The 25,333-nt window shown below is 40.9% G+C and overlaps 1 protein-coding gene across 2 annotated transcripts in view; it reads left to right on the forward strand.

Moving 5' to 3' along the window:
- Positions 1–24,121, forward strand: part of LOC102577396 (protein argonaute-3) — a 64,571-nt gene extending 40,450 nt beyond the window's left edge. For both annotated transcript variants that reach the window (XM_006269877.4, XM_019488261.2), the window contains 10 exons: positions 603–725; positions 942–1,075; positions 1,596–1,780; positions 2,075–2,234; positions 3,876–3,966; positions 4,944–5,138; positions 5,542–5,676; positions 6,349–6,450; positions 8,420–8,619; positions 11,383–24,121. In XM_006269877.4, the coding sequence (XP_006269939.3) occupies positions 603–725; positions 942–1,075; positions 1,596–1,780; positions 2,075–2,234; positions 3,876–3,966; positions 4,944–5,138; positions 5,542–5,676; positions 6,349–6,450; positions 8,420–8,619; positions 11,383–11,491 (1,434 nt within the window). In that variant the 3' untranslated portion in view covers positions 11,492–24,121. The remainder of the gene's footprint in view (positions 1–602; positions 726–941; positions 1,076–1,595; positions 1,781–2,074; positions 2,235–3,875; positions 3,967–4,943; positions 5,139–5,541; positions 5,677–6,348; positions 6,451–8,419; positions 8,620–11,382) is intronic.
- The last annotated feature ends 1,212 nt before the right edge of the window (positions 24,122–25,333 follow it).

A 25,333-nucleotide genomic window follows, 5' to 3' on the forward strand; every position in this document is an offset into this window, starting at 1 on the left:
CGATTCAGCAGAGCAGCAGTCTGTAACCTTTTCAGGTTGTAGGCTGGAATAACCCAGCTCTGGTTAGAGGCAGGCAGGTGAACACTAGGAGTCAGCCACTGCCACTGCTTCTCCCTGCAGTGGCACGAGGAGAGCTCCGGTGGCTGCTACTTCTCCCCACATCAGTACAGAGAAATCAGTTGCTCCTGAAGCCCCACCCTTTGCTAAATGCTACCCAGGCCCCATGTCTGCAGGTTGAAGGTTGCCAATCCCTCCTGTAGTGACATCAAAATGTGTTTAAGACTGGCATTTTAGGGAAAGAATCAGATTACCCAAAATCTGTTTTGCAGCAGCATTATCAATAATATTAAATATAGCTCAGCACAGTACATTTAAACCGGATTATTACTTGCAAAGGCAAAAGTTGGGTTATGGGTGTTTGGATAATTAAGAGAACAACTAAGTTGTTGTCTCATTCCATGGGGGGGGTGGAGTTGGATGGATTTTGGCTAATAGAGCTGGGTGAGTAGGGTTTAAGAAAGTTAAGGTAACGAAAAGGGGAATGTTATAGGAATTCTGTTCATTTTTAATATAACATGGAAACTTATCCTTTCTTCTTTCAGGTAAGAAGTGCAAACTATGATGCAGATCCGTTCGTTCAAGAGTTTCAGTTCAAAGTTCGAGATGAGATGGCCCATGTGACAGGACGTGTGCTTCCAGCTCCAATGTTACAATATGGAGGACGGGTGAGACTTCAGTTTTCCATTTTTTCCCCTTTGCCAACAATACAAGTAACAGCATTACTCCTATTACTGAAGCTTTGGGCCAGCTCAGTTTCCTTATGCATAGTGCAGAGAATCAGAGCTCCAGCTGTATGTCGGGGATGTTTTCCAAAAATAATGTGGGGGTTTTTTTCCTCTTCTGATAATTTGAACATCAGAGTGTTTCTTTAATCTCCACAGAATCGAACAGTGGCTACCCCCAGCCATGGAGTATGGGATATGCGAGGGAAACAATTTCACACTGGTGTTGAGATCAAAATGTGGGCCATAGCTTGCTTTGCAACTCAGAGACAATGCAGAGAAGAAATACTGAAGTAAGGCATGTCATAGTTTAGACACTGGACTATTCTTTCAGTGAATCTGTAATGTTCAAAATTCTAACCCGGGACTCAGTACAATGCCCATTTTATCTTAGTTTTAATGCTGAAGAGGGTATTTGTTTATAACTTGAAACTTCTTTGCTTCCATGCTGGACCTAGGAAAAATCTATTACCTTTGCAATTGAAGTTCTGCAAGGATACTATTAAGTGGTTTTCCTGTTGTGTGGTAGCCACAGTGGAACATGAAGTAATCCAGTTCTCTGTATGGCTGTCCTTAATGTACCTGAAAGAGTCCTAAAGCTCTCTAACTCTGTTCCTTCTTGTACGATGGTATAAGAATGGCGAGAGCGTCAAAATATCATCACACTCTATCTTAAAAGTCCCTCTGCACTCCACATTTTTTTTTATTTAAACTGTTTTTACTTGCCTTACGTAAAATGTCTTCCTCCGCTTTGCCTGTTTGTTATGGATGCCGCTGCTAAAACTCAGTATACCAACTTCACTCTTTCACTAGGGGTTTTACAGACCAACTACGCAAAATCTCCAAGGATGCAGGAATGCCAATCCAAGGCCAGCCATGCTTTTGTAAATATGCACAGGGGGCAGACAGTGTGGAGCCCATGTTCCGGCACCTCAAGAACACCTACTCAGGGCTCCAGCTCATCATCGTTATCCTGCCAGGGAAAACGCCTGTGTACGGTAAGGGAGTATCTCAGGACGGACATCTTGGCTCAGGTGTTCTAGCAACGGTCTTTGCTGCTCAGTTGGTAAAGTCTAGAGGACTGTCCTCCTAGGCATCTGAAACCAAGTGCTTTGCCCTAAGTGATACTGCATGGGAAGGGGGTCAGGGCATTTATTTAATGGGAAGTTAACAAGATGGAGCGTAAATTTGAAGTACGGTGGCTTTGGCTAAGTTCTAATCTTGGCTTGTATTTCAGACATTTAATTACTTGTCTCTGGTGTATTAAAATTAACTTAATGCTTGCTTCTTAGCGGAGGTGAAACGTGTGGGAGATACACTGTTGGGAATGGCCACACAGTGCGTTCAAGTCAAGAATGTCATAAAAACATCTCCACAGACTCTCTCCAACCTGTGCCTAAAGATTAACGTTAAACTAGGAGGAATCAACAACATCCTTGTACCTCATCAACGGTAAGAATTTATTTTAGTGAGGGTTGCTTTGGGACTTGATTTTGGAGGGTTTTAAGTTTCCCATGAGTTCTCTATGGGACCAGTGGTGCTTCCATTGGCAAAACATCCTGATTTGCCAGTGACTTCAGGTTTCTTCTTTTTAGGTATGGTAAGGGAGAGGTGAGGTATTGCATCATCCTCAGTAGGTGTGAAAATTAATTGAGTCTCTAAGCAGAAGCTGGTAAACGAAAGTCCCCCCGACCTGGGTGTTGGACCACTATGCTATACATGCAGTGAATGATAAGAGGGTGTTGCCTTTTGAATGGAAATATTGTGTCATTCTCCTATTTTATAAGTATTCTGTTTCTCTTGTAAGCCACCGTGAGCTTTTTTTGGATGGGCAGCGTATAAATCAAATAAATAAGTAAAAATGTCATCTCTGGTGGCTCTCCTAATAGAAACTTAGGATCCCACAGAACTAAGAACACATTGGTTCTGTGTGCTATTAGGGGTACAGCATATATCATAAGTATTTATCCTCTTCTGTGTAACAGGAGAGAGTTCATCTTTCTGGACAGGATGATTTATTGTTCCAGTGCTTTATCCCAGTTAATTTTTTTTTAATTGCTTGAGTGTCTAGGTTTCTACTGCCTCTCTTGATCTTCAGTCTAGTACAGGGGTGGGCAATTATTTTGGGTGCAGGGCTGCTTACTGAGTTCTGGCAAGCCATCGAGGGCCGCATGACAGGCAGCCAGGGCCAGTATTAACTTTCTAAATTTTTTAGGGGCCCCGCAGGCCGGATAGAATGGCATGGCGGGCCGCATCTGGCGTGCAGGCCGCATTTTGCTCACCCTTGGTCTAGTATATCACTGATTTTCCTAATGAGAGCTCACTTGGACAGGTCGCTAGTATGACATATATATACTCTTGTGCTTCTTGGCACCGAGAAGAGGGCAACAGTATCTACCCTGGAGCCTGGACACACTCCCTTTCTGGCCCCAAGTGTTATGAGAGCAGATTTCTTTTGAAGGAGTGGAACTGTGAAGGGTTCAGAGGGTAATGTACTACCACAGAACAGTTTTTTTTAATTAAAGCCTTGAAGAATGTCTCTCAATACTTTTGGAAAAGCTCTGGGCCAGATTTAGGGAACCAAAGTTAATATGAAGTCTTATAGTTTAGTCTTAAGTGACTATAGGAATGGGTAGTGAGAGTTTAATGTACCACCTTGCTTTCATGAAGTGCCACCCAGAATAGTGTGTACACTGTAACTACATCTGATCCAGTGTTTGTAATATTTGTGCAGTGTTTGGCACAGTGGACAACTTGTTCTTGAATGCCGTGAGGCATGACCATAGCTTCCATGATTAATAATAATGCCTTTTTAGGGGATGTACATTTAATATGAGGTGGTGGCTCTTAAGTAAACTTCTTAGTAGCCCAGTTGTAAGTAAACCAATGCATTTTGGAATGGTGATGGTATTGTTCAGAAGTTCTCTACAACTTGCCTGATACTGATTTTCTTGTTGAAAGTTAATCTTTTGGGTAGTTGGTAAAACTGTCTTCTCCCTCTGGATCCTGTTGTGAGTTCAGACAGAATCCGGGACTGAGCAATTTAGTAGGTGAATGGTTGGTGCAAGGTTGACTTGTCACTTTTTTTTAAAGACCTTCTGTGTTCCAACAACCAGTGATCTTCTTGGGAGCAGATGTCACTCATCCACCTGCTGGGGATGGAAAGAAGCCTTCCATTGCTGCTGTGAGTCCTGTTATACTGGTTTAGTTTTATTAATTCGTTATAAAAAGATCAGGCTAGAAAATACAGCCACATTTGAGTTCTGAAATTTTATAAGTTAACTTGCTGATTTTCATGGCATTTATTTCCACTGTGTCTTCCAGTTGTATGTATACATTTCCAGTTTAATTGTCAGAAATCTTATGGCTGCTTTACAGGAAAAGTAAGACTTGAGACTTCTGATTCATGCTTTTTAGCATTTTAAAATACTTGACCATAAGGTAAGGAGGGATGTTCACTGAATGAGTTGTCTTCAAGAAAATGTAACTGAATTATAAGTGCTTTAAATTCTCTTCTAATATTCAGGCTGACAGATATCACCACTGTCTTTTAGAATTTTAAAAAGGGCTTAGAGAGGTGTTAACAGAGCAATCTTTAGTAATTTTTTTACTTTTGGCCAGGCAAAGTTGAGATGTTTTTAGAGTCAGATCTGAAGACAGTCATATGGTAATGTTGCCCTCCTGTTACAATGTCTGATATTTCACAGACTAGGTTCATTTGCTTCTTAGGAAGGCTACCTGTGCTTTCTAAAGAATGGTGTATCTAAATTGAGCAAAAAATCGAGCCAATGATAACAATAATAACAATAATAGCCAATGATCCTTCCTGAAGAGGAACATTTAAAGTCCAATTTTGAGCCAAGAAAAAGTATCTTCTCAGCTTTACTAAGAAGGGAATAGAAGGGGAAGGGAAAGAGCAATTTTGAGGCAAATACTCTTTCTGTACAGGTTATAAAGGTCAAGGTTCATCCTTTTCCATAAGTGTGTCAGGACTTCAAACCCACAACTTACAGCAGACTTAAATGACCTGGTTTCATTCTCTTTAAATCAAACCTTTATATGAAATCATTTAACCTTTTCCTCTTAACTTGTTCTTTCTCATTTCCCTGTAGACAGGACCTCTTAGCCTTTTTATTTTTATATTTATGCTTTAACCTGTAGGTTGTAGGTAGCATGGATGCTCATCCAAGCAGGTATTGTGCCACAGTGAGAGTTCAAAGACCCCGGCAGGAGATCATACAAGATTTAGCCTCCATGGTCAGAGAACTTCTCATCCAGTTCTACAAGTCAACACGGTTCAAACCCACACGTATCATCTTCTACCGGGATGGAGTCTCTGAAGGACAGTTTCGACAGGTCATTATACTTAAAGTCTTTTACTCTGGCAAGGTTTGGATTGAGGAATGTTTGTTTGATCCATGTATAAAATCTGGAACTGAGTTAAACTGCTTTGAGTTAATCATAGATGTCTTAGCACCACACGTTGACTTCTTTTTATGTACGTAAGAAATTCCCAAAAGGTGGAGATTAGTCAAAAGCCTTAATTTCCTCCGTCCATACTCAGTGTTTTAATAGGACAAAAAAATTCTCTGAATGGGAACCCAATTACTTACAGACAGGAAAATGATATAGATTTTCTTTCAAATCTGAATTTCATAATAGACTGGAGACAGTTGAGAACAACTTGTACAAGCCATAAACACGCTGTATAGAATACATTGCGAGAGTCAGCTAAACCGTTTTGTTTCTCTGTTTTTAGGTTTTGTATTATGAGCTGCTAGCAATTAGAGAGGCCTGCATCAGTTTGGAGAAAGACTACCAGCCCGGAATAACTTATATCGTAGTGCAGAAACGACATCACACACGATTGTTCTGTGCTGACAGAACAGAAAGGGTAACTTCTAGTTTATTACCAAGTAGCTATGTGCATGAACAGGTAGAGGAGATATTTGCACTGAGTTTGACAAAAACTACCCAAATGTTCAGTGCTTCCTTGGATTCAGAGGAGATGCTCAGGATTGATAGGTGCGAAGTGTGAGCTCCATCTTATTTGAAAACAGCATTTTTCTTGCATCAGCTTTAACGCTCCATCTGGCCCTAGTGAACGTGTCTTAGAATTACAGACATTCCCGAGACATATTGTGCTATGGCAGTAAATTAGTTTCAATAAGACAACGCTAATATCCTTTTAAAGAACATTTGCTACTGATTTGTACCAAAATCACAAATACCAGAGAATATACATATGAAACTAAAAAGGGCATTATTTCAGTTAGCTTTCCTTGTCTGATCTAATACAGACTGGATGGGCACTCAAAACATAAATGTTCAGCTACTTGTTCTTCACTGTAGGAATACCTGAAAGTGCTGTGATTGCAACTTGTTCAGCTTTGGAGAGAAGGAAATCAAATATCCTGTATTACTATATTGACCCTCTTTTTCCAAGAGAGCGTACAGGTGGTTCATTGAATGCTGCAAACAAAATAGTGTTCTTCTTTGATGGTACAAGTACACTCACTTGTTTTCTGAAATTATCTAGTGAATATTTTTCTTTATTCTTTCTTAGGTTGGAAGAAGTGGCAACATTCCAGCTGGAACAACTGTAGATACAGACATTACACATCCATATGAGTTTGATTTTTACCTCTGTAGCCATGCTGGAATACAGGTAGGATTCCTTCCTTCATAAATTAATAGATGATATTTTGGCAAAACCTCCCCCCGCAAATCTCTGCTTATCTAAGAGCTGGGAATCTTGTTTGTTGTAAAAGTGATTCACTGAAAGATTCCACTGGTGAAGTTTTCATGTTGTCTTCATATGAGGTCTTTCTACTTAATTAGAAAAGTGGTTAAATAAATTTGAAAGTAAAATAATATATTAGTACACATATAGCTATAATAAAATGAAAGCTGTTTATATTTGGGGACTTGATTCAATTTCAGGATTAAAAACTATGTTGGAAATAAGTAAATTGTAGGATATGCAAATGGCACCCAGCAGCTTGGCGGTTATGCCAACAGTACAGTGGGTAGCCAGTTTAATGAGTAAAATGACATGAATATATATGGAAGTAGAAGAAGGTAAACTCTTCCAAGATGTGTTTTGTATGTTCATGAAATTTGTGCCCGGACTGCAGGCTGTTTTGGTAGAGTGCTGTGGGCATACTCTGTCTTGACTTTTCCAAGGGTCCAGCTGCTCTGACGAGCCTTAGTTTATAAGTACGTATCTAGATTTGTGGCATTTATAGGCAAACAAGTCCACCAAAAATACTTGCTGGTGTTCACTCCAAAATTTTTTTTGAAGGGATGAAAAAATATCTCATCTGAAGCAAAATGAAACCAGCCTCATATGTGGTTGGTACTAATTTTAATGCTGTGAGACGCGTTCTGACAAGAATACTGCACTTAAATGTGAATTCCCTTCATTCATTCATAGCTGGAATGTCAACATCTTGAGACAGACAAATTGCAGATGACGGGTAGGGAAAAAACCTAACTTTGTGCTCTCATTTAAAAAAAAAAAAAAGCAAAATCACTAATGATAGACCAGTTAGCATGTCATCTGCTTAGGCAATAGCCTGAAATGATTGAAATTGTTTAATCCATTAACTGTTGGTTTGATCTCATTCATTCAGTAGTATTTTATGGAAAAATAAGTTTTATTGAATTTGTTGGTATCTTTTTTCTGAGACAAATTTGAAGGAAGTAACTTCACACAATACTCTGAAAATTCTATAAGATCTTGTCATAGGACCATTGAAAATACATTCTGGTTTAAGAAGCATCGGTGTAGCATATCCCATGGATTCAGAACCAGTTAACATTTTCAAAGTAACAGTAAATGGGGCATCATTTAACAAAGGAATTTCTAGTGACGTTTCAGTGACCTCCTATTTAAGTGTCCCAGACATATCTGTCAGTAAACTGAAAAAAGGACAGTTCCTCGCAGGTAGAGATGAGAGGACCCGAATATGGTAATGGTAAAGACACTGGTGGAAGACCAAGTGAACATGAGCTTCCAGCTTAATGTGGTGGCCAGGGGCAATTGTGATTCTTGAATGGGAGATACTGAGTGAAAGTATGAAGATGTTAATAGTCTATCTGGCATTAATGAAACTGCTCCTGTAATACTGCATCCGTTTCTAGTGCTGCTACTTAAAGGTTCTTGACAGCCAGGTGAGAGTAGAGAGAAAAGCAACAAAGGTTATTTGTCTCTGTAATGAGACACAAAAGCTCAGTTTTTAGTTTATCCAGAAGAAAGATAAGAGGTGGCTTGATCACAGTACAAATACCTTTATTGGGAAGAAACTTCTGATTGAGGGCTAACTTAATTTAGGGGATGGAAGATGACAAGATCAATTGGCTGGAAGCGGAAGCTTGACAAGTTCAGAGTAGAAAAAGGATGTACATTTCTAAGTGACAGCAATCAACTTTTGGAGCAATTTATGTAATGTTGTTTGAGTTCTTAGTTCAGTCTTTACAGATCTTTATAACTCTCACTGTTGATGTAGGAATTGCAAGCAAAATGATTGGCTTATGTTGTTTGGGAAATTAGACTAGATCATCACATAGATCAAAATCTAACTTGATGCATATGAAACCATCAGACAAGTGAACTGATGTTCCCTTTTCCATAGGGTACCAGCCGTCCCTCACACTATCATGTTTTGTGGGATGATAACTGTTTTACTGCAGATGAACTTCAGCTGCTGACTTACCAGCTCTGCCACACATATGTGCGCTGCACACGATCTGTTTCTATACCCGCACCAGCCTATTATGCTCATCTGGTAGCATTCAGAGCACGATACCATCTTGTGGACAAAGAACATGACAGGTAATAAAAGCACAAATGTTAGGCTTTATCTCAGTTAACCCCGCTCCCCAAAATACTTTTTGTTGAGCATTTAGACCTTTTGACCCTAGATAGTACAAACTGGGCGCATCTACACAAGACGTTTACTGTGCAGTTGACTAATTAACTGTGCAGTAAATGTCTCGGCATCTGCATTTTCACCCCTATTAGGGCACACAAAACAAACTGCACAGCAGGGTAGGACTTGTAGTTACAAGTCCTACCCGGCTGAGGAGTAATTTTTGTGCGCAGCAGCACGTGTAGATGCTGAACCGGCTGGCTGGGGCAGTGGTTCCCAATAGGGCTGTGCGAAGCTTTGGGTGCTGATTTGATTCGGAGGAGATTTGGCCCGATTCAGTGGCCAGATCTCCAAATCTGAATTGAATCGAATCAGGAAACCAATTAAAAGGTCCGAATCTATTTGAAGCTCTCTGAATCGATTCGGAAAAGATTTGGAGAGATTCGGGCAGTCCCCACTCGCTGCCGCAGGGAGCTGGACCGAGACTCCATGCTGGTAAGTAGGGGGCTGGAGGATGGGAGAGGGGACCATGGGAGGACCCCTGCCAGGCCCCATCCCTTGCCTGCACCCCCTGACCCCTGCCCACTCCCAGCTCCCCTCATGGCTGCCCGGCCTGGCCCAGTTCCTGGCTCTTCAAAAAACAAAAAAACCCTCCCACTCACCAGCTGCTGCCAGTCAGGGGGGCAATCCCCACTGCTCCGCGCTCCCACGAGCCCCCTGACCCCTACCCGCTCTCTCAGCCCCACCCCATGGCTGCACCGCCCGACCCCAGCTCTTTAAAAACAAAAAAAACCCACCGGACTCATGGGCTGATGCAATGGCCTTGGGGCTTGTGGCAGAGCCGCCATCTCTTCCTACCCCACCAGCAGCACGGGGCAGTGGGGGGGCAGCAGGGATTACCCCTCCCCCCCGCTCCAGGCAGCAGCTGGTGAGTAGGGGCTTTATTTTTCTAATGGCCCAGCAGCCATGAGGGGTGGGGGGGAGGCAGCACTGGGAGAGCGGGCGGGGGTCAGGGGGCTTGTGGCAGAGCCCCCACACACACAGCACGAGGCAGTGGGGGGCAGCAGGGATCGTGCCCCCCCTCCCCCCAGCAGCTGCTGAATGGGGGCTTTTTTTAAAGAACCGGGAGCTGGGGCAGGCAGGACAGCCATTGAGAGCAGGTGGGAGATGGGGCTGATTCATCTGGGGCCGATTCGGATCACCGAATTGAATCACTGTCCCCCTAATTGGCCGAATCCAAAGCAAATACTAGCCACTTCACACAGGCCTAGTTCCCAACATTTTTTTTACTGTGGTCTGGTGGGAGCAGGACACAGTGCACAGATCTGGCTGCCTCCCTCTTGGAGCTACCCCACTGCCTGGCTTTAACCCCAGAAGCTCAACTGTGACCCCAGAAGCCACTTGCCCGAGCAGACAGATGGAGGGTCTGAGCGGAGGGCTCATGCCATGACCCGGCAGCCAACCCGCCATGGTCGGGTGGTTGGGAATGTCTGGGATAGGGCACCAAGGGTACTTCAGTTCAGAGGCTGCCTGCCGGCTAGGCCTGCACTGAAGCACCCTTGTGTCCCAGCCAGCCCCTCTGCAGCACACTGTGCCAATTGAAGCAGCTCCAGGCTGTCAGGCTGACCTCCCAAGCCTCTGGCAGCTGGGGCTGCTGTGATCCAGCTCTGTGTGCTGCAGTCTAGGCATACGTGTAAACCATGTGTCCAGGAGCAATAAGCCCCCTAATGGCACATGTAGACATGCCCTTTACCTAGTAGCTTGGCTTTCATCGCGTGGAGCACTGGACTTCAAACGCATTTCCCCCCACTGCTACCACAGTGTGCAGGTATAGTGTGATGTCCAGTTTCCATTAATGAGATAATTTGGGTTCAAAGCATCATATTTTTATTTAATGAACTGTCTTGCATTTTTGCTTTTGAGATTTGGTTTAAAGCAGGGCTGTCCAACTGGTAGCCTGTAAGCTGTGTGCAGTCCCTGAGGGGTTAAACTGAGGCCTCTCTGCTCCTGCCCTGCTGCCATAACTGTGGCTGCAACAGCCACCAGAGTCTCTGGGTTCCTGCTTCCTCCTCTAGCTTCTGCATCCTGTACTTGCTTCAGGGGGCTGGACAGTCTCTTTGGGTGCAGCTCAGGGAGCTGGGAGGTGAGCCCAGAGCTGCGTGAGTGCACAGTGCAGCTGTGGAAGGCAGGGTGCCCAGGTTGGTGTGCAGCTGTGGTGAGGCAAGTGTGCAGGTGTAGTTCATTGATCAAAAGGGGAGGGTGTCTGCAAGGAGTTTGACTTGCCCTGGTGTGTCCTTGGGGTGTCCAGCCCTTGCTGGTGTGGTTCACTTGGCATGCAGCCCCTTAGATGTTGGATAGCCCTGGTGTAAAGGACTTAGTGCATGCATTAATTCTAATTTAGAAACCAGAAGTAGTTTTGAATGAGGAGCATGATTCATCTATTACAGTTTTCAAATGTCTTCATTCCTAAAATTTCTAAGTTTTTGTTACAAACATAAAGCCTTATAATCAACACATGGCATAAAAGATTATTTGTGGGGAAACAAACTAAGCTGTGGAACTGAAAGATTAGCTAAAAGCCAAGAAGTCACAGATCGCTGGACCTGGGAATATAGCATGCTCCAGTTTTAGCAATTGTTCCCTCCCAGATTGTGCCCTTAATGTGGTAGCAGTTCAGATATGCAGCATTTCTACAAGTCTTAACACTTTTTCACGTTGCCTTTCAGTGCTGAAGGAAGCCATGTTTCAGGACAAAGCAATGGGAGAGATCCGCAAGCCCTTGCCAAGGCTGTACAGATTCACCAAGACACCTTACGCACCATGTACTTCGCTTAGATCAATAAAATCAGAGCATACTCACTGAAAAGAAGAACTGAAAATTTAAGCCACATACAATGTATGTTTCCAGTGGGGTCAGTTTCTGGGGTGCGCCTCCAATCAGGCTGAAGTCGACACTGTGCAGGGGCGAGGGGCTAATCCTTAAATTGACGCAAGGAAGATTTGTTTACTTCATCGAGGAACACAGCACTATTATGCAATATGAAACCAGCCAACTGCTTTTTTGGCGCGGTCTCCTGTTGGAAGCACCGCCATCACATTTTATTTTATTTTATTTTATTTTTTATTTCTCGTAGTTTAACCCTTTTATGCCTTTACCTCAAGTTGCTCGGCAGCACAACTCTTTGCAAAAAACAAAAAAAACAAAAAAACAACAGCAACTACAAAAGTTGATCACGTAATTAAGAAAAAAAAAAAAGAAACAGACAACCTTAGGAGAATCACAGCGATTGTTTTGGGATTGGGGAGGGGAGTGTGCAAAAAAAAAAAAATTTTTTTTTTTTTATTTTTTACCCCAGCTATATTCATGAAGCTTTCATTATTGCCATCAGCATTCAAATGTGAACATATCCAAGTACATTTGAATGTACAGCACTAACTAGAAGAAATTGGAGGAGTATTTGCACACTTGTCCATTAATCTGAACATAATTTAGCCAACTGCTGCCTTTTGTCTGTCTTCACAACTTGGAGTCCTCAACTCCAATAGTTCCCTTTAAAATGAAATAAAACCAATAAAAAGCTAGTAGTGTATGTGCAGGCAGTAGTGATCCAAACTCTTCTTACTCCCTGGTGAATTTACTAAAGCTGCTGTTTTATCTTGTCCAGAAGTTTCAACTAATTTTCCATCTGGCAAGTCGCATACATATTTGAGCTTCATGTGATATCTGAAGTCCCGTGTTTGACGGGGTTTCTTGTAGTAAACACCAGAACTGAAACTCTAGATATAAGGTCTTTTTGGAAAAAATAAAAATAAAAAAATTGCTAGTTTACTTGCTGCCTCTCACACCTTAATGTGATTTCATATGTGTATGTGTTTTTGAAGTTTAGCTTCCTTTTGTTTCTTTTATATTTATTAGAGTAATAATAATGCTTTAATTTAATTATTACAAAACATATGGGCAACATCAATTTTTATTTTTAGAAATGTAACCGTGTTTGTTTAAAAAAACAAAAACTGACAACTTGTTTTTGCTATCTTTTAGTGCAATAAGCCGTTTGAAAAGAAAACTGTGTCCGTTTAGCTGTGTTAAAGCGGCATTTGTACCACTAACTGTGGGAGAATGGACACCTCCACAATTTTAAAAGGACAAAGTAAATGCCTTAATTTTGAAAGGAAAGTTTTTATAGTTGAGGGGGATCTTTTTTTTTCCTTTTTTAAATCAAAACAACAAAGAACAGCAAACATGCTTTTTGAATCCTGCGAGCTTTACTCTTGGCAATCGGGCTGTATTTTGGTTTAGCAAAGGAACTGTCTGCATATTTGGTTTGAAGAGATGAAGTTATTTGAATTAAGTGAACTGTTTTTTATTGGCGATCTAGGTTTTCATGCTCTTACTTTAAATATATCAGACATTTAATCAGGAAAATGTCTTAAGGAGTTAATGAAGTTTGTAGGCAATTTTGCTGAGTTCATAGCGACTTTCCTTTTAAAATTAAGGTATTGGTGACTTCATTTCACTTTACAAATAAAACAAGAGGGCTGGGATACTTTTAACAAGTTAAATCACTGAAATGTGAAACAAATTTAATGGGACTTTTGTTCATTCCACTTTTTAAAGTTAAAATGAAATATTTAAGATGTCAGAGGTGAGCATTTATTCAATAAGGGGATCAGGGGAGTTTTGCACTTTGTAAACTCGTGAACTGCATTTTTGACTGTTTTATTTGCACTGGTTCATAGTATATATACATATATATATACTGCAGATTTGTTTATATGGGCATTGCTGTTATCCCAGCCCTTTGGAACTCCACCTGCTCTCCACATGAAAACCAGTGGGTTGGTATAAGTTACCTGACTTATCTCCTGTCATTCTCATGTAATCTGTTTGCCAATTTACTGTATTTTGAGCCTAAAATCTGAGCCCATTTTGCTTCAGTAAGCATGAATTTTCCCCATTTTCTGCCAGAAAAAAGTACTGTATTTTGTGCATTTTGTATTTTGTACTAAGATGTATGTAGTGCTGTTCACAACACTGTCTCAAAGCGCTTTACTAAATACTTGGTGTATATACATATATTTTTTTCCCAGTACCAAGGAAGATAATACAAAGTTTCTTCTTTTGTGTTTCTTTGCAGAATTTTAAAAGTGCACTGGAAATAGTCATGACTGTGGGCAGTGTATTAATGGCTCAGGGGGCTGAGGAGAAAAGAGAAGGGGGCTATGTCACAGATCCCTATGTAGCCCAGGAGCTCTTGGAAAGATTGGGGAGTCGTGAGCTCATCAGTGGGACTGCAGACCCCAAAATGAAATGTCCTGGCTTTGTTCTTTTGCTGTTTCTTGCACTTAGGTTTCAGCTCCTTTTGAATAAATCTGCTGCAGGGAGGTCAGCGTAACTAAATGACTAGGCTTCCAAATAAACCCTTCAGTAGTTCTCTTCTTGGACTCGCTGAACAGTTTCCTCTTGAGAGTGCTCTAGCTAGTAGTCCTGTCTGTAAAGGCCAAGGTTAGGTTTTTTTATGGAGGCTGGACCCAATGATCTTACGAGGCCCCTTGCAGCCCTAACATCTATGAAATTAAAATTGAGGATTTTCTTTTTTAAAAAACTTCTTGTGGATTTCCTGGCTTTTATCATGAGAAGTCCTTGAATGAAAGAAAGTAGATTTTTAATTTTCCCTTCAGATACACTATCCATTTCCTATCCTGCCCACACTCAGCGACTATGGCTTGAAAGGTTTAAATTATTTTGCTTGCTGCTTTCACCAAAAAGAAACAAAAAAAAATAAAAAAAACCCCCACCACATTAATTGGGCAAGTGACTTTAAGCTGCTCACTCGGTGGACAAGTGGAACTGGTTTTCATGCGAAGAGGAGCTGGAAGTTTTAATTTCTATTCTTGGTTTTGCAGATGTCTACATAAAGTGCCGATACATGTTTGTATTACAATATCAAGTTACTGGCTTTGTGAGGGCCACACACGTATGATACTGTAGCTGCTATATTTATTTAAACGGAGACGGACAATTACTGCACTAGGGAAATGAGGAGATGAGCAGGAATCAAGGCTTAGTTAGATGTGGTATCGCATTTTTCAGAAGAGAATTAATGGTGTGAAGTATAAAGTGTAACAAAAGGGTGCTGTCATTTTAACTGAGATTAAATAGCCAGATATTCTTCCTTTGTTTAAAGACATATATATTTTGATGTTTGCAGTTGGGGGCGGGGGGGGGTGGGGAGGGAGCAAATGGTACCTCATCTGTGGTGGCAGTTTCCAGTGTATTTTCAGAGTATATGGATTTCTTTTATTTTTGTACCTGCTCTCCTTTAAAGAAAAGTTTCTCAAGTTTTATGTGCTTTTGGGGAAACCTTGAGTGACATACCTGATCCCCCTCATCTTCGCAGGAGCTGTCCATATCAAGCCCAACAAGGGACCTGGGCAAAGGCTGACGGTTCTGTTTTTGCAGATGAGTTGGCCTCATATTCATATATCTCTCTAAAATGATGGTTCCCAGCCTTCTGTGGCATTGTACCAGTTTTCCAAGCTAAGACCTCATTTGTACTAGCAAGTGCCACTAACCTCTCAAGCAATGAGAGCATCCGCTTGGGGCTCAGTAGAGAGTAAGGGGTGCGGCAGCCTCTGGTACTAACTACACATCCCTGAAGTAATAATACTGGTACGTGTGCCAAAGGTTAGGAACCACTTTCCCAGAATTGGAGGCAGCGCTTCTAATAAGCTAACTATAGGTCTTTGCCAGATTTGTGATCTAGTGACTAGTGGATCCAAATTTGGGAAGAAGCAGTGAGAAGCTTTTGTAGTTGTGGTGTTACACTCTTGCAACATCTGCTAACAGAGTGACTGATGACTCCGTTTAAAGTAGCTTTGGATTCGTGGGGCACTTAGTGTGGCCAATTTTACTCAGGATTGTTAGATTGCTGTTTAAATGTTTAAACTGGTTAAAAGTGCCCAAAGGGGTATTTCTTTTGGGCTTAGCTTTTACAAGTAGAATGGATTCTGGAAGGTTGTCAGTCAAATTATTTCAAGATGCCATTGGTCCTAAATTGTTTTCATTTCTCTTATGTGCAAATACTTGTCCTGTGAAGTCTAGCATAGGACATTGTGTAGTAACCACCTCTGTATACATCTTATATTGGTTTTCTACTAGTGCTTGAGTTCACAACAGTGAAGCTTCCAAGCTCAGACTCCTTCGATTTAAAAATGAGGCCTTTCTGAGTTTACATATGTACTCGTACCTTGAGACTTGTCCACCTTTGATATTTTTTAATCTTGTGAACTGAGGGGAATAGATCCTTTCTCAAAGCACTTTTTGTACCAGAGGAATCAAAAGCTCAGATTATATACATGAAAACAATAAATGTACAGATATCATTTTTTTTTTTTTTTTCCAAATGGTTACCTTTGTTTCTTGTCATGCCAGGTAAATGCTCTGTCAGTTGCAGTGTTGTGGAATAATTGTGGCTGCCGCTGGTCAGTTGATTTGATCGGGTAGAATATCCATGTAGGGGTCAAATGGAAAAGTATTCCTGGCTTACTTTCCTACCCAAAGATGGTACTTGAAATCAACATTGGGTATGAGATATCATATTGTTTGGCACATCTTTTAATTAAAAACTTCACTAAGCCAATTAACTCATTATTTTTGTAAAGTTGAAAAATAGTAGTTAGGGCTTGTGCTAGTCAGTATTTTCTGCTAGTAGAAAATCTTTGTAACTTTACGTTAGTTATGAGGTGTGAAACTGGTATGTACAGGACCCTATGTCTTACCTATCTAGCAGAGTCTGAGGAATCCATACTTACTAAAACACTAAGATCAAAAACTGGTTTGGGGCCTGAGCAGCTAAAGGTGCATAAAGGCAAGGTGGGGGTTGGGGTGGAGGGCAGGGAGGGGAAGAGAGGGAAGGGGGGAAGGCTTGTAAAGAAAGATGAAGCATCAGTCTCGCAGAGTGTAGAGGGTTGGTAGAGAGATTCTGTATTCATTGCTGTTCCAGTCACGTGCTCCACCTTCGTTACAATTTTGTCCGAGGTCCCCGCACCTAATGCAGGTAGCTAATGTAGGGTCCTGTTAAAGCAAAGAAGTTCCACTGTTTAAAACTTGGAATTATTATAATTTTTTTTTAAAGCAAGACAGTCCTCAGAAAGTGCCTTTTCAGAAGATGGTGCTGTAGATTTTTATTTTGAAATTGTACATGGCTGAACATTTACAAGAAACTATTGAAAATGCCAAGTGTTTGATGGTATCATTTTAGGTACCTTCAAACAGCAGTTTCTGAGTCAGGACCAAGATTAACCAAGGAGGGTGTATTCAGCAGAGGGAAGGCTGTTGAGGAATGGTCACCAAATTCAGCTGGTTGGCTTGCACTAGTTCAGGTTTTATTTGATGCAAGTTGTCTCCGCCTGTGGAGGGCGAGGGGTTGTGGGGAAGGAAATAGCACAGGACACTGAAGAAGATGATGCAGTTCAGTATGTTAATAGGGGCACAGATGATCAAAGGGTGTAGCAGGTTCCCAAAGAGGAGGGTGATAAAAAAGCATTGTCTTAAAGATTCACGGTGAAGTGGTTGGTCCTGTGGACTGGCTTCACACAACTGGCATTTCAAGGGAGTAATGCTGATATACTCGTGGAACTGTAATGACTCCGTGGGAATTTTTGCTGATATAAATGGCAACAGCATGCACGAGTGGCCGTGCCCTGTGATGACCGTGGTAAGAGATGCAGGGAGCCCCGCTGATGAGTTTGGTGAGCATTCCTCAAATTGGGAAGAGCTGTAGACTAGAATAATAAACACTGCACCTCAGTAACCTTGTAATGCTGCATAAAATAATAATAGCAAAGTTCTGCTTTGATTACTCTGCAATGTGCTTGCACATGCCTGCAAAAAAAAAATACACACACTTTCATTTTTGTAATGGTCTTAATAGCAGTTACCAGATCTTTTTTTAAAAATGAGCCTTGTCCTTTTTTGTGGTGTTTCTTTATATTTATTGGTAATCTGTGTGCAGCTTGTTGCTTCATGTGTTTGGCCTGGAGGTTACTTTAAACACACTTTTTTGAGGAGGGAGGAGTTTCTAGGTGTCTTTTTTTTTTTTTTTTTCTTTCTCAAGTCCTAACTTTACTAACCATGGATAGGGGGGAGGGGGGGTGGGGATTTAATCAAAACAGTTAAAACCAAAACAGGCTAATTAGGTACCTGTATTAACTTTTTCTGTGTTGACTTTAATACAGTACTGGGCATTTCAGACATGTAGCGTATATCTCTGCATCACTCAAGAATATCCTCTTTTGATATTAATCAGGAGATCTTCAAGAACCAGGAGTATTACCATGAGAGCCTCCCTTCAGTGGTAAATGGTTTCTTTTCTGTTGGAAACTGGTTTATTCATGAAGTCCATCAAAATGTTGCATTCAGTTATTTGGTAGTTTATAATTGCTCACTTAAGTAGTTCAAGTACTTTAGAGATAAGAATTGTAAAGTGGGGACAGTGACCCATGCCTGAATTTATAGGCCTTACTTTTAAACATGTGTTAATCCATGATTAAAAAAACACTTATTTGTATTACTTATGCCAATTTAAAAAAAACCCCACATTTTGGAAATCTGTTTTATCACTGTTCTATGTTGTCCCCTTAAGTCAAATCAAAAGCAGTTAACTGAAATTAGTAGTCACTTTAATCATTCATCTTTATGGCAGTCATCCAATGCAACACTGACATTTAAACTGTTTGTGGTGATTTTATCTTGAGATGTTTTCAGGAATTAGAAGAAAAACTTCATAAATTTTACAAAGCAAAGTTTTCTCAAGACCTAAATTCTAGGCCAAAACTACCTGACTTCTGTTCTATTTAGTAGCAGTCAGAACTTTATTTTATTGATTTAAAAGGGCCAAAAAATCTTGTTCCATCAGGGTTTTTTTCCATGTAAGACGTAGACTCCATTCTTCCCACTTTCATCAGTCAGTTTAATTTGCTTTATAACCGTGACAGTAGGTGTTAAGACCCACTAAGGTTTCAGTTCTTGCCCTTTTGACTTTCTTTACTTTGTAAATGTGATTACAGTAGTCTATGTAGACTTTTGCTGTTGGGCATAAACCCCTAATCTGTCTTGCCTTGGCTAAGATGCACAGTGGCATACATGTTGGATTTCAGTAGATCAGAATTGTCCATTTTTGTTGCTTATTGGAGGGTTTCTGATATACTTTTTAAAGTATCCCATTAGCGTTTAAGCTGGGAAATTTGAAGACGCAGATACTCCCACCCATTGTTTTCAGTAGAAAAATCTGGGTGTGCTTACCTAGTTTTTTACACATGCTCCTTTTTGGCAGACTGAGAGCACGGGCTTCCTGGAATATGTTGCGCTGTTGATAAAGGTGAGCTGGAACCAAGTGATTTTAAACCAAACTGACCTGGCTATTATCTGTCCCTTGCCCTTCCTACATCATTGAAGTGGGGAGCAGCTGACAATCCCATGAAATGTGCAAGAGAGTGAAAAGTAATGCAAGAAGGGAAATGAAGCCTATATTAAAAGCAGCAGCGCAGTAAAAGCTACAGTTAATCTACAGCCTTTTTGAGCCTGTCATCTTGTCTGTAGTTCACCCAAAGAGAAATCCACCCACATGTAGCCACTTTAAAAATCTCTCACAAATGCGTGACTGTTTCCTCCACAAGAGAACGTTCATCGAGGCAACTGGCAATGCCTGTCGGGGTTGTATAAAAATCAAAATCAAAGATTTTTTTTTTGTTGGTTCTTAAATCTTGATGCTACCTTAATGACTTTGGCTAAAAGAAATCCAGTAAATTGATGCTACTTGAAACAATGCAGCCAAGCTGTTTTACGGACATAAACATTTTAGATCTCTTGAACGCTTCTAGCTACAGTCCTCAGCAGCTCTCACTGCAGCATGCACAGTTAGTGAGAGAGATGGCAAGTGGCTGCATATTTTATTTGCCAAGGCACTGAATTTATCCTGCTGTAACTCAGTTGGTTTTTTTTTTTACCTCCTTGCCCCCTCTCCCACCCTGCCAGCCAAAATCATTAACTCTTATGCACATGTGGAATAGCCATTTTTGTCTGCAAGCAGTATCATTGCCCTGTTAGAAAATAACGCATCATGTTTGAACTGGAGTGGTAGGTGGCAGAGAGCTGATAAAGGAAAAAGGAAGGGGGAGGGAGAACTCTGAACTGTTGTCGGTCCAAATTGTTCAGCTTGTTACCCTTCAGGGAACGGGCAGGAATCTCAAAGGGTTCCTGAAATGTGTGTGTCAGAAATCGGAGCGGGTACTGAGACCCTTAGCAAGCACGTGCCTTTTACTGATCAATAACAGATGCTGGAAAGGAATTGAACACTTGCGATTGCAACATTCCCAAATAATGCGCTCCAGCTGAGATTTTCACAAGCCATGCTTAAAGCTTCAGGTCCTTTTGACAGAACTTCATAATACAAACTTTTTCATATCACACTTGCTGTTAAGCAGTTTGTGCTTTTGAATGGGATTGCCTCTGAATTTATAGTGCTCTTGTTATCTTTTCAGGGTACTTCTTTCAAGTAACTAGTTTCTAGGGGGTGATGTTGTCAAATATGCCTCAGTCAATGGTTGATTTGCAGTTTTCTCTACAAAATTTTAACTTTGATGTAGTCCCATTGAAAATAAGCTGGCTTGCCTTTACTTGAATGTTGCCCAGTAGCATCTTTGCTGGTTCCTGCGTAGCTTCAACTGTTCATACACTCCACTTAATTTTAAAGATATGGTATAATGCATGTAAGGAGGCAGAACAATCGCCCGATGAAGTGGAAGTGGTGGAAGTTGAGCACCACCGTTCTCTGGAACAATTTAGTTTGCCAGGTGAAGTGGTGATGGTCTGTGTAATTAATTTAGTCATGGCCTGGGTATGGAAGGGCTTAGCAAGGCAATAAGAGAAGACAAGTTCCCATGTCCTAAATCAAGAGCAAGTCCGTGTAAAATGCTCTGTGCTGTGTCTGATTCAGCAGCGAGTCTGGGTGAGCTAATTAGGCTTGAAGCCGCCATGAAGTTGGGTTTTCAGGATTGAGAAGAAAAGGTTCAAACAGACCATAACTAGTTTTGAGACTGGTGTGGTCTGCAGGTAGGCACTCCAGGGCTGTAGTCCGATGCAGGCTCTCTGGGGTATTGGGTAAGTTGTTCTGCCTCGGTTTTCTCTGATCTATAAAATAAGGCTAACGTAGCACATTTTTCTGTGAAAATTGAATATTTGGTGCTTTGAAAATAAGTTGCAGGGTTGTTGGTTTTAGCCATGTTGGTCTAAGGATACAGGCAGGCCAACTTGTTTGGGTAGATGTGATATCTTTTATTAGACCAACTAAATAATTGGGAAAAAGTTCTTTGCAAGCTTTCGGGTGCAAACGCTCTTCTTTGGGCGTTGGGAGACTCTGCTGCAGACCTCAGAACAGCAGCAGAGTCTCCCAATGCCTGAAGAAGGGTGCTTGTGCCTGAAAACTTGCAAAGAACCTTTTTCCCAACTATTTAGTTGGTCTAATAAAAGATACCACATCTACCCAAATAATCTTGCCTGCCTTGAAAATGAGTTACCCTTTAGAAATACTGTTGTCATACAAATCCATGCACCCCATCTAAGTTTTCATCTTCTTGCATTGCTATATTGTGTGTTTGCAGTTTGTTCTCCAGCTAGGAGCACTGCCCTGGGTCTCGGGGCCTGGGATGGTCACACACTATCCTCACCTGGGAATTGCCCAGGGAAGGAAGGTGAGCAGCATGGGGCCCATGATGCTGAATTTGTGACCCATCACTTTCCTGACACACTTTGGGAAGGTGGGGCCCTGTGGCAGCACAGTTTACTTCAACATAGATTTGCAAGAATATTAAAATATAATTGCTGACCAGTGCAAAAGTCTGTTTGTGAGCCCAGTTTCTTTGTAGTATTAACTACAGGCCACATGCAATAATTATCACTTGGGCAAACTGGCAAATTTGTATCCCATTAAAGAGGCATATATCAACCCCGATCTGAAGGACCTTTAAGAAATTCAGTTGAATCTCCTGGTAAATTAACATAGAAAAATTTTTGTGCTACTTTCGCAGGCAAGCAAAAGTGGGTATTTCGAATGTTGAAAGACTTGAGTGCAAGCAAAGCAATTGGGAATAAGACAATTTAGGAGTTTCTTTTTTTACTTCATTTTGGAGTTTCTTTTTTTACTTCAGGTGTCTTTTCAGTGAATGTTGGCTTCATTGGACTGTTCTGTTCTGTGGGCGCAGTTTGCATTAATGAGAAAAAGTGTACTTATTTCTCCAAGCGAAGCTTTGCAGCATTGAATCTAGCTTAGAAAAGGTTTTAAAATGTCATTTTACCCACAGAAGTGCTGCTCTTAAAAAGTGTGTCTTAGTTTGACAAATAGACATTAAAACAAACCGCTCTGGTACAGTAACTGTATTGACCTGTTCTGTCCATGGTGTTCATTTATCAGGGTTTCCTCCCTCTGTGATTATCAGCATTGCCGTGCAACTAATTTTGGTTACCGGCTCATCTGTTTTATAGGTCAGGTAATAAATCTTGGGCTCACAGGGTATAGATTCATTTGATGGTTATATTCTTGTTACTTCCCTTGGCTTGAGCAACTTGGCAACATGGACTGTTAATGGATGAAAAGCGCTGGTGTTTGTTAGGGAAAAGTGTAGACCGCTTAGTAGCAAAGGGGTATGAAGACAGTCGGTATAGCTACAAACATTTTCTGCCATCAGGTATTACTTTTGAAGCTTTCACTGTAATGGTAGCCTTCATCTGTGTCTTCGATTATGGGCCAGCCATGGGCGTTTCACGTATCTTGAGACAAAGATGGCTCATCTGGCGTACGGTGCACCTTGAACATTATTAGTCATCTATACGTTTAGCTCAGCTGCTGGAGGTGGTGGTGTGTATGTATATAAATGGCGTAAATGTAAAAAGAGAATAGTGCTGTTTGGGATTCCTTTTGGAACAAAATCGTGATAGGCTACTCCCATGGACTGAAATTCTCCTTCATGCCTCTCACGCTTTCTCTTTCCAGTAAGCTGTTAAGTGCTCCTTTCCTTTTCGATATCGCCATTGCTTTATGCAAGAAATAGAATGTCCAACCTTGAAGACACTTTTTTCCCCCCCAAAAAGGGGATTATCTCAATGGAACAGCTGTGATTTGAAACATTGCACAATAGCTTGTAGGTGGATGGCAAAAAAATTGGTAAAAGCCTTTTTTTATTTTTACTACTTAACCCTCTTGACCGTGTGTGCCTATATGTATTGCGGACATGGGCTGCAACTACATGGGGTGGGAGGGAATGGATATGTCAGTATATTTTAAAATAATTACTAACCAGAAGCAGTGTCCTCTCCCCATTTTTTTTTTTTCCAAACTGTTCTTGCCAAAATTTTCTACCTGTTGCAATGGTTGCTTTCTTTCCAGCACAGTAAAATGTCATAAGTTCTCTTCCACAATCGCTTCCCTCTGGTAGCCATCTGTAACTTCTGTAAAACGGTGTATAATACAAGTAGTCATCAGATCTTTTTGTTGGCTGAAAATATGATCAAGTTGGGTATATTATAAATCTACCTTAATCGCTTAAAGAATCCATTTGTGAAATGCATACCTGATATATTTTTTAATTTTTTATACTTGCATCGTTTGAATTTTTTTCCAAAGCAACGTCTGCAAAAGTAAACGGGATTAAAGCATAGATCTGAATCTGTAATGTCACAGGACCAGATGACATCTTGAGGGAAATACCAAACATGACTGCCAAACCTCTGTCAGAAAAATATTATTTTACTTTCAAATTTTTCAGTACCTTGTTTAAAGCTATTGAGTGGAAAAATAGCTGGAATTAAAATTGCAATGTAATGTTCTCTAAAACTGAAATGCGCATAAATTGGCATCTTAAATTGTGTGTGCTCTCCACAAACTAAAGATCTCATGGGAAAATATGATGGTATCTTGGGAGTTTTTTGGCATTGTTCATGTATGTGTTGAATACCTAGTTATGTATTATGGTGTCAGCTGAACTTCCTCGAAGGCTCAGAAGTAGCACAGGCAAATAAATTCGGAAACTGTAAAATGCTTGTGCAGGTTTTCAACAGCTAATGTACCCTCGGTTAAATCATTGTCTCTGCAAAAAATGTATTATGTCTGTGGTTGAGATTTAAAAGGAGAATTTTTTTTTTTGTTGTTTTTATTTAACATTGTCACTCACAATACTGACCTTGTGAAATACAGTCATGGAACTCTCTGAGCCAAAACTGTCACCAAAGCTTTTCTTCTGTGACAGATTCCACTCCTGTCTTTCTGCTACTCTATACTGGAAGGACTCTATGTTGTGTTTTTGTTTTTACCTTTTTTAAAAATTTTATTGGTTTTAGTGTCGCTTTGCTTCAGTTTGAAGTGTAACTTTCACTAATAACTGCAATAAAAAAAAAAGCTTTGCTCCAAACTTCATGGTGTCCGTAACGTCAACTTATTTTGTCAGGGATTTGTCTTCCAGTGTCACAAAATGTAGGGGGCAACTATGCTTTTAGTTGTAGCATCTCACTGTACCTTGGGGGGAGACTATGTGGTGGGAGGAGGGTGGTGAAATCTAGAATGTATTTAGATTTTTTTTTAAAAGAAGCAGCCTCGATCTTAACTAAACTTATCTACCTTGAATAAATTATCCGTTTTTGATCTTGTGGCTTTTTTTTTTTAATATGGTCTACCCTTCACTTTTTTTTTCTTGGCAGGGAATTCTTGGAGTAGGAGACAGGCTGTCTTGTACAGTACCTAGCACACAAGGCCCCGAACCTGACTTCTACTTTGTCAGCATCCGGAGTTAGAAGTGAATGAGTCTTGGGAGATGAAACCAGGTGGGATTTTTTCCACAGGCCCAAGTAATTTAGGTGTACACATTCAAGTGCTTCTGAAAAATCCTGTTCAGGATTAAATAACTGAAGCACAGCTGCTAGTCAGCCATGCACCTTCAAAACCTTCCCAAGCCGAATTTCTTATCGGGTCATCTTAGACTGGCTCCCATGTGTATGGCTGGGCCCCAGGGTCTTTTGAAGATAGCACATTAACCCTAGCTTAAAACGGACTTTCATATTTTATTCATTAAAGCCATACTACAGAGCAACCCACTTGCTGGACTGACAGCCTCAAAAGAAAGCTGCCCTGTACTGTGCAATTTTACTGTTATCTCCACTGTTGGTTACCAAGCTTTGTTCGCTGTTCTAATGCATACAAAGAGAAATGACATTTTGTTTTGCAGATGGCTGACTTCGAACAACCTTGTTAGACTACCTAGCATGTTCCATAATTTTCTTGAAATCAAACTTTTTAGTTTTGGTTTTTTTTTTAAGAATCCCAATTAAACCTTAAAATGCAATTGTACACGTCATGGGACATATAACAAATAGGGACCCAGCCAGTTTCTTCCATGTATACAGAGCACAATGGGGACATCTACATAATGTTAATAAGATACAAAAAAGCAAAATGGATCCAAACTGTACACCTTCTGAAGCTGCTATGCCATGTTTGAATATTTCTAAGATTTGTCAATCCCTTCTTTCCCTACAGATGCTTGTTTGACCTACCCAGCATGGTGGTTTTGTCAGTGCTTCTAAATTCACATCATGACTTGTCCCTGTGTTCAGTACATGCGCCATTC

The sequence above is a fragment of the Alligator mississippiensis genome, chromosome 6 (assembly GCF_030867095.1).
Source record: "Alligator mississippiensis isolate rAllMis1 chromosome 6, rAllMis1, whole genome shotgun sequence".
Classification (NCBI taxonomy): domain Eukaryota; kingdom Metazoa; phylum Chordata; order Crocodylia; family Alligatoridae; genus Alligator; species Alligator mississippiensis.